Raw genomic sequence first — 15,864 nt, 5'->3', positions numbered from 1 at the left:
AAATAAAGTAAAACTGGCTTATAAATCACTCTTCTGGAGACAGGGATTATTTTTGACCCATTCCTATTGACTGAGTAATACTTTGTTACAGGCTACTCTAAAGTTACACAGTTGGTGGTACAACATTTTTAATAAATACTGTAAGTAGTTTGTACTTTTAATTTTTATTTCTACAAGGACTGTTTTCAAAATGTTTCTACCTATATAACAGATCAATATCTTCTTCAACGAAACCCCTAGGAATGGAAGTTAAATAAATTTGTCTATCTCCTTCCAGAGCAGTTTCCTCTGCACTCACAGTAAGTTTAGTAGAGGAGCTCATTGAATATTCTGACAGGTTTGGATCACAAATCTTCCTAGTCGTTAATTAACTCGTTAATGGGCCAGTTCTGGGTTATTAGTTGACAGGAATCCATAAAGAAGATTTATATGCCAAAACATGTGGAGGGGCTTTACACAAAACCAAGTCTAGTTGTAGAGAATGCAAAATATATCATCAAACTCACAGCTCTGGTAGAAAATATTTGTATGCAATACTAAAGTTACATTTACAAATGAAAGTATATATGTATAAAGTGTTACATAGTGTATAACATAAATAAGGTAATAAAGGTATTGTTGGAAAGCTAATGGAAATCATGTACGAAAACAAGTACAGATCAAATCAATCACTCGGATCTTATATTTCTTAACCTTCATTTCAGAAATGTTATATGGAATCTCTTCTTATTTGCACTTTATTTTTTAAATCCAACTCCCAGCTTATATATGCAACTAAACCCGTCCCTTAACCCCTTAAAGGAGTTTCCCACTGAGAACATTTATCAACTATCCACAGAATGATCACCTATCCTCACAGCTGGGACGCCCACGATCACTTGAATGAGGATCGGGACCCCTGTTTCTCCTCACTACACGATCGTAGTGAGAAGGATTTTGAATACAGCAATGGTTGCGCATGTGTGCTGACGCTCAATTCAATGTCTATGGGGCCAACAGAAACATCCGAGCACTGCACTCAGCTGTCTCTGTCAGCCCGATAGACATTTAATGGAGTGGCAGCGCACATGCGCGACCACTACTCCATTGAAAATCCTCCTCACTGCAATTGTGATCGGTGAGTGCCCAAGTGCTGGGGCCCCCCAGTGATCATACCCCTTTAAGGACCAATCCCCTAATACTTTTTTATTTTTCCATCAATATAGCTGTATGAGGCTGCTTTTTTGAGAGATGATATACATATAATTTATTAATTAACATTTATTCATTTTTGGGTACTTTTCAATGTTTACCAGGCACAAGCCGTACACTTCCGTAGCGGCTGTACCTGGATTGCAACTCAGTCCCATTCTCTTGAATGGGACCAGAACTGCATGGAAGTTGTATGGATCTGTATGGCCGTTTGCTTGATCCCTTACAGAAAGAGTACTTTTTTTCTAACTCTCATTCATTTCAATGGAAATGTGACATTCATGTGTTGGCACAATCACTAAAAATAAGGGCATCCTGGCCCTTGACATTGAAGGAAGTTACAGCTGCCAGATCCCCACCAACTAATGTATCTCATAAAAAAAGCCTTTAATGAAGGTGCTTGCAAATAACTCATAATTTCGAGTTAAATATAAAAAAATAATTATTATTATTTTAGGGTAAATGCCCCGTATTGAAATGTCCAGTTTTTTCTAATTATACAAAAAAACAAAAACAAAGGGACGCCAAACAGAATGGTGCAATAGGATGTAGCATCCTGTTCCCATAGACTTGCATTGTACAAGAAAACTGATCCATCAGGATCCTGTTGTTCAACCGGACTGAAAAATGGACACGTTTAACCATGACAGAAGCCTTATCAAAAACCAAGGGATCCATTAACAGATCCGTTTGAATTTTTTTTTTCATTCAACGGACATTTAAAAAGGACAGACAAATGTGGCGTAAACCTAGCCTTATTAGTGATAAGGTTTGATATCCGACTGAATAGTCAATCTCCAGCAACAACATCCTTTAATTATGCCCTTTAGGCCAGTAACCATCTTTTCACATATCAAGATTTATGAGGACTTGTTAAAACAAAAAGTGTGTGAGATGCATTAACCACACACATTAGTTACAAGTAGGAAAGAATTGGTGTGAATGCTTTACTTAGTACCTGGAATGGACATGAATTAATTAGGGAGGGACTGCTAGGGGACAGGGTTGGATTTTTCTGACTATAAAACTCATGGGATATATTTCCAGACGTTTCGGTGACATTCTCTTAGTTTCTTTTTGTTGCATCCTCTGATAACTGGGAGCAGCCATCTTTATTCCTCAGTATATATCGATACAAGATTTTTATACCTTATCTGTTAATCTTTCATTTCTATTTTACTGGCTTTATCTGTCTCTGATATTGTCCCACTTTTAGCAGTCTAAAGATGCCTCACATGGCTACCGAGATTATTGCATTTGTACTGGGGGTGTCTGGCTGGGTTTTGGTTAGTTCCACACTACCCACTGATTATTGGAAAGTCTCAAGTATAGATGGCACAGTTATCACTACTGCAACCTACTGGTCCAACCTCTGGAAGACATGTGTTACCGACTCAACTGGGGTGTCTAACTGCAAGGACTTTCCTTCTATGTTGGCCTTAGAAGGTAAGGAGATAGTGGAATACAATCATTTTAAAGATCAAAAACTAGAATATGATACTATAAATGTATAATAATAACTTAATTAAGTATAAGGGTATGTTCACACACAAACTCAAAAACGTCTGAAAATACGGAGCTGTTTTCAAGGGAAAACAGTTCCTGATTTTCAGACGTTTCTTAAGCCACTCGTGATTTTCGTGGCGTTTTTCGCTGCATTTTTTACGTCCGTTTTTGGAGCTGCTTTCAATAGAGTCTATGAAACATGGCTCCAAAAACGTCCCAAGAAGTGACCTGCACTTCTTTTTCACAGCAGTTTTTCGTCGGAACAGAACGCCGTTTTTCCCATTGAAATCAATGGGCAGATGTTTGGAGGCGTTCTGCTTGCGATTTTTCGGCGATGTTTCGGCCATTTACGGCCCGAAAAACGGCCGAAAATAGGCCGTGTGAACATACCCTAAGTCTAATAGGGTGTGTCTAATGGTGGTCCATTGTCTAATGACACAGTCATTGCTTAGGCTTGTTTTCTTGAAGGACTTAATTGTCACGGTGATAGTAGATGTGCTCATTAAGGTCATTGGTACTGGCCTATGATTGGAACGGTCCTTTGCTTAGTATGTTGTTTCAAATTTCCAGTAAAAAAAAAATCTGGGACTGCCAAAAGGGTTTGAATGCTCCATAGAACTTCTTCATTCTGGAATTCAGTGGTGGTCCAAGATCACAGGCTTCACCAATATAATCTTTCTATGTGTATCTATGACTTATTAGAAGATCCTTTTAGCAATATTTGGATTCTCATTCGATGTTTCTAAGTGTTTTGGAAAATGTAAATGTCGTATTACACACATGATTGGCACATTGCAGTTTTTGTGTTTTTCTTTTCAGAGCCTCCTTTCCAGGAGGTTATAAAATATGTTTTAACTTTGATACTACTTTCACATTAATTGACTTCTATACAAGTGTGACAAGATCAAGTATAAGTGAGGCAGTCTTGTGTCTGGACAGAAGGTTTATATGCAACTAGTTGCCAGGATTACAAAAAACATTTTCTACAACCTGTACTGGCAGCAGTGCGGTTTTAAGCTGGGGAATTTTATTTGAGGAATCCTCAAATTACAGTACAATGAAAGTGAACAGGATTTTAATAAACCCACTCATTAACATTATAAAAATCAACATGCATGTCCTACATGTTCACATTTTTTTTTTTGCGCAATAAGTGGCCAAATCCGCAACAAAATCCAAATGTAAAACACATGTGGATTTCATTGCAGATAATGGTGTGGATTTCAGGCTAGCTTCACTTGGTGTTTTCTTTTGTTAGGTTTAGGGTATGTGCACACGATAACGTCAATTACGGCTGAAATTACGGAGCTGTTTTCAGGAGAAAACAGCTCCTGCATTTCAGACGTAATTGCTTGTACTCGCGTTTTGCGAGGCGTCAATTACGGACGTAATTAGGAGCTGCTCTTCATTGGATTCAATGAAAAACGGCTCCAATTACGTCCCAAGAAGTGACCTGCACTTCTTTGACGAGGCTGTTATTTTACGCGCTGTCTTTTGACAGCGACACGTAAAATTACAGGTTGTCGACACAGTACATCGGCAAACCCATTGAAATGAATGGGCAGATGTTTGCCGACGTATTGGAGTCGGGTTTTCAGACGTATTTCGAGGCGTAAAACGCCTCCAATACGTCTGAAAATAGGTCGTGTGAACCCAGCCTAACTGGTCTCTCAGGCAAATAATCTGTATCACTGGCTGAGCGTTCTGTGAGATAAAATACTTTTTTAAAAGGATTTATAACTCCAGAATTGTCAGTTTCAGGCCTCACTCACACGAGCATGGCGTTTTTGCGCACGCAAAAACGCGGCGTTTTGCGTGCGCAAAAAACACTTAACAGCTCCGTGTGGCAGCAGCATGTGATGCGCAGCTGCGTGCTTTTCGCGCAGCCGCCATCATTATGACACTCCATTTGGATATTTGTAAACAGAAAAGCACGTGGTGCTTTTCTGTTTACATTCATCCTTTTGACAGCTGTTGCGCGAATCACGCAGTTGGCACAGAAGTGCTTCCATGCGGCATGCATGGTTTTCACGCACCCATTGACTTCAATGGGTACGTGATTCGCGCAAAACGCTGAAAGAACGGACATGTCGTGACTTTTTTGTCAGCGGACTCACGCCGAGTAAAAATCACGCACATGTCCGCACGGCCCCATAGACTAATATTGCACGGAAGTGATTCCCGTTCGTCTGAATAAAGCCTTAGGCAAACTTTTAAGATTCAGCAAAAAATGACATTATATTATTATCAAGAAAATGCGCTAAAGGTCAACCAGTTTGTACCTTTTGATCCTGTTAGACAGAGAACTGACATAAGAAAATATGTTTGGGTCCAAATGTCATCTACAGGGATTAAGGTAATAATTATTATCTGATGGCTCCTATCTTTATGCTCTGCGCTGCCAATAATGCCAGTCAGAGGCATAAATTGAAGCCCAAAACGTGAAATCTGTAACAGAATCCCCAACCTACCCAGTGCTATTTATAATACTGGTTACTTCTTAGGTATATGGCAATGGAGTTTTTGTTCTCCCTCCGGCACCAGGACCGGTAGGACTGTTACCTCTGCACCCCTATAGCTAATAGCTATTTCCCCCTTTAGTAATAAACAAAAGTGCTGGGCAAATATGCAAATCATTGTCACCACTTAAGAATATTTTTAATCTTTTAGGTGGTTCTGAAAGGCTACGCTATAACTCTTTAACCCCTTCTCGCAAATGAACATAACTGTATGTCAAGTTTAGCGGTGCATTTCCACAAATGGACATATGGTTACGTCCTAAGAATGGCATGGGAGTTAGCGCTGATCATGGCCGTTTAGCCCTTTAAATTACGCCATTAATAGTGACAGCAGCATCTAGGAGGTTAGACAGGGGGGCTCCCTCTATCTCCCCATCGGGGCCCCGCGATATGATCGCGGGGTGCCAATTCGTTGCCATGGCAGCCAGGAGCCTATTAGGCCTTATTTACATGAACGTGTTTAACGTCCGTGATACGCGCGTGAAAATCAGGTGCGTCGCACGTACCTATGTTAGTCAATGGGGCCATTCAGACATTCCATGATTTTCACGCAGCGGACTGTGTCCGCTGCGTAAAACTCACGACGTGTCCTGTACTTGGCTGATTTTTGCGCATCACGCACCCATTGAAGTCAATGGGTGCGTGAAAATCACGCGCAGCACACGGAAGCACTTCCGTGTGTTGCGCGTGATTCGCGCAACAGTAGATAAAGAAATGAAGGAAAAAATAAAAGCACTTCCTTAATTTCTTTTTCAAAACATCAAAACCGCGTGTCATAAGGATTGCATATGCGTGAAAATCACGCAGCCACGCACCATTCACTGCAACGCGCGCAAAACGCTTGTTTTTTTACGAGCGCAAAACGCACACGTTCGTGTAAATAAGGCCTTAGGCTGAGTCAAAGGAACAACCTAAGGGTATGTTTACACGACAGCGCAAAATACGTCTGAAATTACGGAGCTGTTTTCAGGGGAAAACAGCTCCTGAATTTCAGACATTTTTGCATGTACTCACGTTTTTCGCAGCGTTTTTTACAGACGTAAATTGAAACTGTTCTTCATTGGAGTCAATGAAAAACGGCTCCAAATACTTCCCAAGAAGTGTCCTGCACTTCTTTGACGCGGGCGTAAATTTACGCGCCGTCTTTTGACAGCGACGCGTAAAATGACAGCTCGTCTGCACAGAACATCGTAAAACCGATTGCAGGCAATGGGCAGATGTTTGCCGACGTATTGGAGCCGTCTTTTCAGGCATAATTCGAGGCGTAAAACGCCCCCATTACAACTGAAAGTAGGTTGTGTGCACATACCCTTATAGATTGCCTGTCAGTTTGTTACTAACAAGCAATAGTGCTACGGTATACTAAGTATTCCAAAGCATTATTGAAGCGATCAAAGGGTAGCATTATGATGTCCCCTAGTGGGACTGAGAAAATAAAAGTGGAATAAAGTTTTGTTCATGGTAAAAAATAATAAAAAAATAGATTTTTTTTCCAATAAAAAGTTGTTATATTTTATAAAAGTGTTAAAATAAATAAACATATATGGTATAGGCTCAATCGCAATGGACCTGTATAATAGTTTAAACTGCACGGTTAACAACATAAAAAAATGCAAAAAAAACTATGATGGAATTGCTTTTTTCCCCCATCCTCACAACATAATAATAAAAGTTTCCAATAATTTATATGCACCCCAAAATGGTTATATTAAAAAATATGACTGGTCCTGCATATAAAAATAAATCCTACATACTGTATGGGAAAATAAAAAGTTATGGCTCTTGGAATGCAGCAACATATTTTTATTTATTTTTTTAAAGAAAGAAGATTTTATTGTGCAAAACTAGTAAAATAAAAAAAATATATAAATATTTGGTATTGCAATAATCGTACCGAACCATAAAATAAAGGTAACATGTTATTTATACCACACAGGGTACGGAAAATAAACACAAAATAAAGAAATGGAAGTTTTTTTCCATTCCCCAAGAAAGAGTAAATAAAAGTTAATCATTAACCCCTTCCCTCTTTGGCCACTTTTGACCTTCCTGACAGAGCCTCATTTTTCAAATCTGACATGTTTCATTTTATGTGGTAATAACTCCGGAATGCTTTTACCTATCCAAGCGATTCTGAGATTGTTTTCTCGTGACACATTGGACTTTATGTTACTGGCAAAATTTGCCCGATACATTCAGTATTTATTGTGAAAAACACCAAAATTTAGCGAAAAATTGCAAAAATGTAGCATTTTTCTCAATTTAAATGCATCTGCTTGTAAGACAGGCAGTTATACCACACAAAAATGTTGCTAACTAACATCCCCCATATGTCTACTTTAGATTGGCATCGTTTTTTGATCATCATTTTATTTTTCTAGGACGTTACAAGGCTTAGAACTTTAGCAGCAATTTCTCACATTTTCAAGAAAATTTCAAAAGGCTATTTTTACAGGGGCCAGTTCAGTTGTGAAGTGGCTTTGAGGTCCTTAGATATTAGAAACCCCCAATAAGTCACCCCATTTTAAAAACTGCACCCCTCAAAGTATTCAAAACAGCATTTAGAAAGTTTCTTAACCCTTTAGACATTGCGCAGGAATTAAGGCAAAGTAGAGGTGAAATTTACAAAGTTCATTATTTTTTTCCAGAAATTCATTTTGAATCCATTTTTTTTGTACCACAGAAGGTTTTACCCAAGAAATGCAACTCAATATTTATTGCCCAGGTTCTGCAGTTTTAGGAAATATCCCACATGTGGCCGTAGTGCGCTACGGTACTGAAGCACCGGCCTCAGAAGCAAAGGAGAACCTAGTGGATTTTGGGCCTCCTTTTTATTAGAATATATTTTAGGCACCATGTCAGCTTTGAACAGGTCTAGTGGAACTAAAACAGTGGAAACCCCCCAAAAGTGACCCCATTTGGGAAACTACACCCCTCAAAGAATTTATCTAGGGGTGTAGCAAGCATTTTGACCGGCCAGTTTTTTTGCAAAAATTTTTGGAACTAGGCCATGAAAATGAAAATCTACATTTTTTCAAATAAAATGTAGGTTTAGCTAATTTTTTTTAATTTCCAAAAGAACTAAAGTAGAAAAAGCACCACAGCATTTGTAGAACAATTTCTCCCGAGTAAAACAATACCCCACATGTGGTAATAAACGGTTGTTTGGACACACGGCAGGGCTTAGAATGGAAAGTGCCCATTTGGCTCTTGGAGCTCAAATTTAGCAGGAATGGTTTGCGGAGGCCATGTCACACTTACAAAGCCCCAGAGGTGACAAAACAGTGGAAACCCCCAACAAGTGACCCCATTTTGGAAACTACACCCCATGAGGGAATTATCTAGGGGTAGAGTGAGCAGTTTGGCCGCACAGGTTTTTTACAGAACTTATTGTAACTAGGCCGTAAAAATGAAAATCTACATTTTTTCAAAGAAAATGTAGGTTTAGGTATTTTTTTTTCATTTCCACAAGGACTGAAGGAGAAAAAGCACCACAACATTTGTAAAGCAACTTCTCCCGAGTAAAACAATACCCCACATGTGGTCACAAACATCTGTTTGGACACACGGTAGGGCTCAGAATGGAAGGAGCACCATTTGGATTTTGGAATGGTTTCTGGGTGTCATGTCATATTTGCTGAGCCCCTGTAGTACTAGTACAGTGGAAACACCCCAAAAGTGACACCATTTGGGAAACTGCACCCCCTGAGGAATCATCTAGGGGTATAGTGAAAATTTTGATCGCAAAGGTTTTTTGCTGAATTAATTAGAATTAAGCCATGAAAATGAAAAATATTTTTTTTTTTCCAACAAGATGTAGTTTTAGATACACATTTTTCATTTTTACAAGGAATAGAGAAGTAAAAGCACCCCAACATTTGTAAAGTAATTTCTCCCGAGTACGGTAACGCCCCATATGTGGTTATAATCAGCTGTTTACATATATGGGAGCATTCAGAAGAAAAGGAGTGGTATTTGACTTTTGGAGCGTAGATTTTGCTGGAATGGTTTGCGGACGCCATGTTGCATTTGCAAAACCCCTGATGTACCAAACAAAAGTGACCCCGTTTTAGAAACTACACCCCTAAAGGCATTTATCAAGGGGTGTAGTGAGAATTTAGACTCCACAGGTGTTTTTCAGAAATGAATACGCAGTGGATTGTGCAAAGTGAAAATTGCAATTTCTCCACTGATCTGCCCATTCACCGCACAAGATGTTGTGCCCCTAGAGAATCTTACCCCATAAATTGTTAAGCGGGTTCTCCCGGGCATGGTAATGCCTTACTTGTGGCCATAAATTGCTGTTTGGGCACACTGTAGGGCTAAGAAGGGAAAGACCGCCATTTTGAGCATGGATTTTGCTTGGTAGTAGTTCTGTTTGGGGTTTTGCTGGTATTTCAGTTTATAATGTGGTGGCATATGTAATCTGTGCGGAGTCCATCAGGGTATATGTAATCTGTGCGGAGTACATCAGGGCATAATAAGAGGGTATAATCATGGGGTAAATAATACAATTATCCATAGGTGTGTGTTACGCTGTGAAGCGATCCGTTATGCACAGGCTGGTGTCACACTGATAAACGGTTTTCTTTCTTATCCCCCTTTTGTAACGCTCTGCACCTTTTAGGGACTTTTTCTCCTTCGTAGTTTGGGAAATATTACTGGGAACGTTTTGCGCTGGTATAATACGGGCGCCCTCGCTTTCAGCGGATGTGCTATGTCCCTGCCCTTTCCTAGTTCCTAAATACTAGGGACCTGAAACTGAAGGAATGTTCCCTTCTGGCCTGCGCATTGAGATGTTTTTTCATCACCGCATTACTAGTGCCGTAACTTTTTTGTTTTTCAGTTGATTTTGCGGTGTGCGGGCTTGTTTTTTGCGAGACGGGCTGTAGATTTTATTGGTACCATTTTAGAACACATACGACTTTTTGATCACTTTTTATTTCATTTTTTGGTAAAGGAAATTACCAAAAACAAGCAATTCTGGAATAGTTTTTTATTGTTTTTTTTCTCTGCATCCACAGTGCGCCCTAAATTACATGTTAGCTTTATTCTGCGGGTCTATACGATTACGGCGATACCAAATTTATATAGTTTTTTTTATGTATTGCGGCTTTTGCACAATAAAATCACTTTTTTTATAAAATCATTTGTTTTCTGTGTCGCCATATTCTAAGACACATAATGTTATTATTTTTGCGTGCACAAAGCGTTGTCAGGGATTATTTTTTGCGGCATGGATTGTCGTTTTTTATTAGTACTATTTTGGAGTAAATGTGACTTTTTGATCACTTTTTCTAGCATTTTTTGGAAGGAGATGTGACCTAAAAACAAAGATTCTGGCGCTATTTTTCATGTTTTTTTTTTACCGCGTTCACCGTGCGGGATAAATGACATAATAGTTTTGTAGTTTGGGTCATTACGGACGCGGCGATACCAATTATGTATAGTTTTTTTTATTTTTACGGTTTTTCCCATAATAAAAGACTTACTATGGGAAAAAAGTCAGTTTAGCTTTATTTTTATTTGAAATGTGTGTGTTTTTATTGTTTTACCACATTTTTATTAACTTTTTTTTACTTTTTTTACTTGTCCCACATGGGGACATGAGGGCCTGATGCCCCGATCGCTACTCTAATACACTGCACTACATACGTAGTGCAGTGTATTAGCGCTGTCAGTTATTCACTGACAGCAAGCCTATGAGGACACGCCGCAGGCGGGTCCTCATCGGCTCCCGTACAAGGCAGACTCGGACGCCATTTTCTGGCGTCCGATTGCCACAGCAACCCAGCGATTGCATCACTGGGTTGCCGATCGGGTGAAAACCTATCAGATGCTGCGCTCTATTGAGCGCAGCATCTGAGGGGTTAATCTGCCGGATCGGAGAGTAGCTCCGGTCCTGGCAGTTACAGGAGGGTGCCAGCTGTGTAATACAGCTGTCCCCCCGCAGTGATAGTGCCGGCTCTGCTTCTGAGCCCGCACCATCACTGCGCCGTATATATACGGCGCTTTGCGGGAAGCACCTCCCGACAGCGCCGTATATATACGGCGGATGGGAAGGGGTTAAAGGGTAACTAAACATTCAACAAAGGTCTCACATGTCATACGTTTTGATTGGTGGGGTCTGAGCACTGAGACCCCCACCAATCGCTAAAACGAAGCGGCAGAAGTGCTCATGTGAGCGCTCAGCCGCTTCATTTCTGTTCAGCTTTTTCCTGAAAGCCTATGTATCGGAGTATGGGCTCATAGACTTTCTGTGTGTAAGGACTTATTAGACATGTATCCTCGCCAAATGTAAGCACTTGCAAGCACTTCTTTAGCCTCACATTTGTGTATTAGCTGTGTTTTGTATATATACATATAAGTGGAGCTTAAAATATCACATAGACACAGGTACTGTATCAGAACATAATATAGACCAGTTGCACGGCCAAACTTCTCAGAATGGGATCCGCTTTTTGTGGAGTCTTAGTTACACCTCATGCAACCGTCCGTGTGCGCCGGCCGAGTCCCGTCAGTGACCCGAGGAAAGATAGAACATGTCCTATCTTTCCTCAGATCGGAAACTCGGATAATTTTTCACAGACCCGATTCACCTGCTAAAGTGAATGGGTCCATGAAGACTATCGGGTGCCACTAGGACGCCGTCAAAAATGGCTCGAGTGGCACAACTGTCGTGTGCATGAGGCGTTAGGGGATCTACCAGTGTACCAGGGAAATACCCATGTGGCATGTGGAGGACAAATTTTTCAAATACCTCAGTGCCCCCAAAATAATGATAGGAGTTAAATACTGTACTGGCTCCACAGCCTGCGCTTCTTCACACTGTGCTGCTACTCCCCTGTGCCCTACTGTGTACCAGAGGGTTCATTAGCAATTAGGGAGTGTGTGGGACCCACAGGAGCTATTAGCACTGGTCGAGAATCACAAGTCCCAATGCGATTCACCATTGAACATTTTATTATGAAAGTTAGTTACTGGCAGTATAAACCTATGAGGAAACCATTTTTTAGACTTCTGTTTTTGAAGTAAGCAGTAGAACAGCCTGGTGACTTAACATCATACTGTACTGGTCCCCGCTTTGTAGTCTACCTGTAGTTTGCAATCTATTATTTGGCTACCACTGGTATAGACAGTAAAGGAACACATCTAAGGGGTGGCACTTGTATGGTATTTTTTCCTACCTCCAGATTTATATAAGCTATGTTAGGCTGGCCATACATCGGGAGATGTCTCAGAAACATCAACAATAGGTAAAACATGTGCCCATCCCCGGACCCCAGAATTCAAGTTACTGAAGCTGTTGGTAGTATGGTCCTCAATATTTGGTAGCACCAGAAGAGCCCGAAGGTTAGGCACAATAATATCATTGTCATTTTCTATACAGAATTCTCCTTTTAAATTGTTATTTAATAAAAAGGACAAAGCAACCAAATGATTAAACATTAGGTCCCATTGAAATTGCTAATTGTAGGGAGCATTTCAAATTATGCAAGATGCAATCTATGTAAGTAATGCTTATGTTCTAGAGACCCATGAGTTAATGAACCATTACAAGAGCTTGTTAATGGCTAACTTCTGAATACATTCCTGTTTGTTTTATGTTCCTACCATTTGAACCTCCTCAGAAATACTAAAGCCATAATCTCTGTAAGGTAAAAATAAACATACAAGAAAATGTGTATATTAGTATCTTTTTTTTTTTTTAATTCTTTTATTTGTCATTTTATATCACAAATCATACAAGTAATATATAACATAGTGCAAAAATGGCTTTGAAATCATGCAACAGATCACAGGTCAGTTATCAGCCTCACATCAACACATGAGTTCACCTGAGAGTACCATGTCGCTGAAAATACTTATGTAAGAAAACTCCGGTATGCACCCTGAACCCGCAGCCGTGCATGATATGTACTAAATGTGCATAAGAGCATTAAAGAGAGCAACAGAGACAGAAAGAAGGAGAGGCCAATAAGTAAGAAAAGAAAGAATAGAAAATGGGGGGTGAGAAAACACGAAGGGGGGAGGGGGGGAAGTTGACCTGACATTCCGGATCTAGACGGGAATTCACGAGGCCATGATGATTTTATATTCCTCGGTCGTTTGGAAACGAATCCATTCACGCCATGTTTTTAGGAAGGAGGCATGAGTCCCCTTCATTGATGCCGTGAGGTCCTCCATTCTCATGATTTCCTGGATCTTGCCGAACCACGTGCCCACCGTCGGAGGACAGAACTGTCTCCACAGTGCAGGAACACATGCCCTAGCCGCGTTTACCAGGTGTCTAACTACCGAACGTCTATACACTGGCAGTGGGACCTCACACAGATGAAGCAGGAAGAGGCCTGGGGATCTCGGCAGAAGGTAATCCGTAAACTTTGAGGAAATGCACCACACCTCGGACCAGAACCCAGTCAGGAGTGGGCAGTCCCAGAAAATATGCAGGATTGTACCCACATGGTCCCCACATCTCCAACATAATGGCGAGGCCGCCGGAATCATAGCATGCAATCTGGAAGGCACCCTGTACCAACGGGATAATATCTTAAACCCTGCCTCTTGGAATCTACTGGCCATGGAGGAATTATGTGTCATGGTGAACATGCGGTCTTGTTGTTCAGGTGTAAATGTTTCGCCCAGATCCCTCTCCCAGCTGAGCAAGTACGGAGGTGGCGGCAGGTTGGTGGGCGAGATCAAGAACGCATAGATTCTGGATAAAGCATGTCGGATCGTGCCTGTGCCTGTGCACAGGAGTTCAAACGCGGAGCAGTCTCGGAGTTGCTCTCCAGGATGTTCTAAGGACGCTAGGAAATGTCGCAACTGGGTAACCTGCCATGTCGAGAAAGGGACAGGGTCCGACAGGGCTTGAATTTGATCGCTCTTCATCCCCCTCCCCTCCTGCTGAAATTGTCTGGCCTGCCCCTTACCCGCCCGCAACCATACTTGGAATGGACCGCTATCCAGTCCCGGTGGAAAGGCAGGGTTGCCCAAGATCGGGAATAGCGGGGAGGGGGACGGCGAAATCTCTGCCCGAATAAACACCCGCGCTGCGACTGCCAGAGTGGCGCCGATTGTCGGGTGTAACCGCGCGACCCTGGGAACATGTCTGCCCAACCACGGCAGAGCCTGCAATGGGATGGACATAAACACCTGTTCCATAGACACCCATTCTTTCGTCCCGCCGTGCCGGAACCAGTCTAAGATTCGTGTCAAGTGGGAGGCGTGATGATATGAGACAAAGTCCGGAAGACCAATGGCCCCCCTCCCCCTTTACATGAAAGAGCAAAGATCGGGCGATACGTGCTGGTTTCCCTGCCCATATGAATTTGTGCGCCAGGGACAGCAGGGACTGAAAGAACGGGTGTGGGATATGGATCGGTAGGGCCTGTAAGATATACAGAATCCGTGGCAAGATGTTCATTTTAAAAATCGCACACCTACCGAACCAAGTAAAAGTGCCCAACGTCCAAGAGTCCAGGTCTGCCTTTATACGTTGAAGAAGCAAAGGGAAGTTCACCGCATAAAGGCGCGAAAGATCCCCGGGAAGTCGGACTCCCAGGTATTTAAGCGAGTCTCTTGCCCACTTGAAGGAAAAGGACTCCGACAGTTCAGCGACCAAAGTCTGTGGTAACGAAATATTAAGGAACTCCGACTTCTGGTAGTTTATTTTGAAGCTGGATAATCTCAAGTATCTACCCAGCTCCGCCATTAGGTTAGGCAAGGAAATTCTAGGGGCTGTGAGGAAGAACAGCAGGTCGTCTGCGTAAGCAGCAACCTTATGAGATCTGCCTCCCAAGTCCACGCCTGTAATGTCCGGGTTGGAGCGGATGTGACACAGCAGGGGCTCCAGGCATAAAATAAAGATCAGTGGCGATAGAGGGCAGCCTTGGCGTGTGCCGTTAGTAATCGTTAAGGAGGATGAGAGTTTCCCATTGACCTTGACCTGAGCTGACGGGGAGGAGTAGAGACCAGAGATCCATGACATCATATGAGTCCCTATTCCTATATGTCGTAGGGTGGCCAACATAAAGTCCCAACTGACCCTGTCGAAGGCCTTTTCTGCGTCCGTTGACAAAAAACAAGTGGGGAGTGACGTGACCGCCGCCTGGTACATTAAATTAATTGCCCGTGTGGTGTTATCTCTCGCTTCCCGTAAGGGCATAAAACCCACTTGGTCAGTATGTATCACGGTTTGAAGGAGCGGAGACAACCGATATGCCAGAATCTTTGCAAAGAGTTTCAAATCTACGTACAGTAGAGAAATAGGACGGTAACTCTGGCATAGGGATGGGTCCTTCCCTTCCTTGGGTATGACCGTAATGTGAGCCCTCAGCGTGTCCCTGGGAATGGAACCCCCTTCGGTGAGTGAATTAAAGGCCCGGATGAAGTGGGGTGCGAGCACTTCTGAATAAGTTTTATAGTACGGCAGAGACAGGCCATCCGGTCCCGGGGCCTTCCCCGTAGGGGAGTCCTTCAGTGCCCATGACCACTCTTCTGGGGTGATGGGGGCCTCTATGGCCGCAAGATCATCAAGTGGGATGGATTTCATCCCAGAGGATCGAAGATACTCCTCGATCCTCTCTAGGTAGCTACCGCCGTCCTGCGAGGAGGGTGCCTTTGGGAGATTGTAGAGAGAGTGGTA

The 15,864-nt window shown here is 42.0% G+C and overlaps 1 protein-coding gene across 1 annotated transcript in view; it reads left to right on the top strand.

Annotated features, from left to right (window-relative positions):
* Positions 1-2,417: 2,417 nt before the first annotated feature.
* The window catches only part of LOC142663671 (claudin-10-like), a 34,031-nt gene continuing 20,584 nt past the window's right edge, over positions 2,418-15,864 (top strand). The window contains exon 1 of the mRNA XM_075842423.1: positions 2,418-2,637. Coding sequence (XP_075698538.1) covers positions 2,418-2,637 — 220 coding nt within the window. The remainder of the gene's footprint in view (positions 2,638-15,864) is intronic.

Source organism: Rhinoderma darwinii, chromosome 11, assembly GCF_050947455.1.
Source record: "Rhinoderma darwinii isolate aRhiDar2 chromosome 11, aRhiDar2.hap1, whole genome shotgun sequence".
Lineage (NCBI taxonomy): Eukaryota > Metazoa > Chordata > Amphibia > Anura > Rhinodermatidae > Rhinoderma > Rhinoderma darwinii.
Note: the sequence above shows the minus strand (reverse complement) of the source record. Positions and strands in the feature narration are given on the sequence as shown.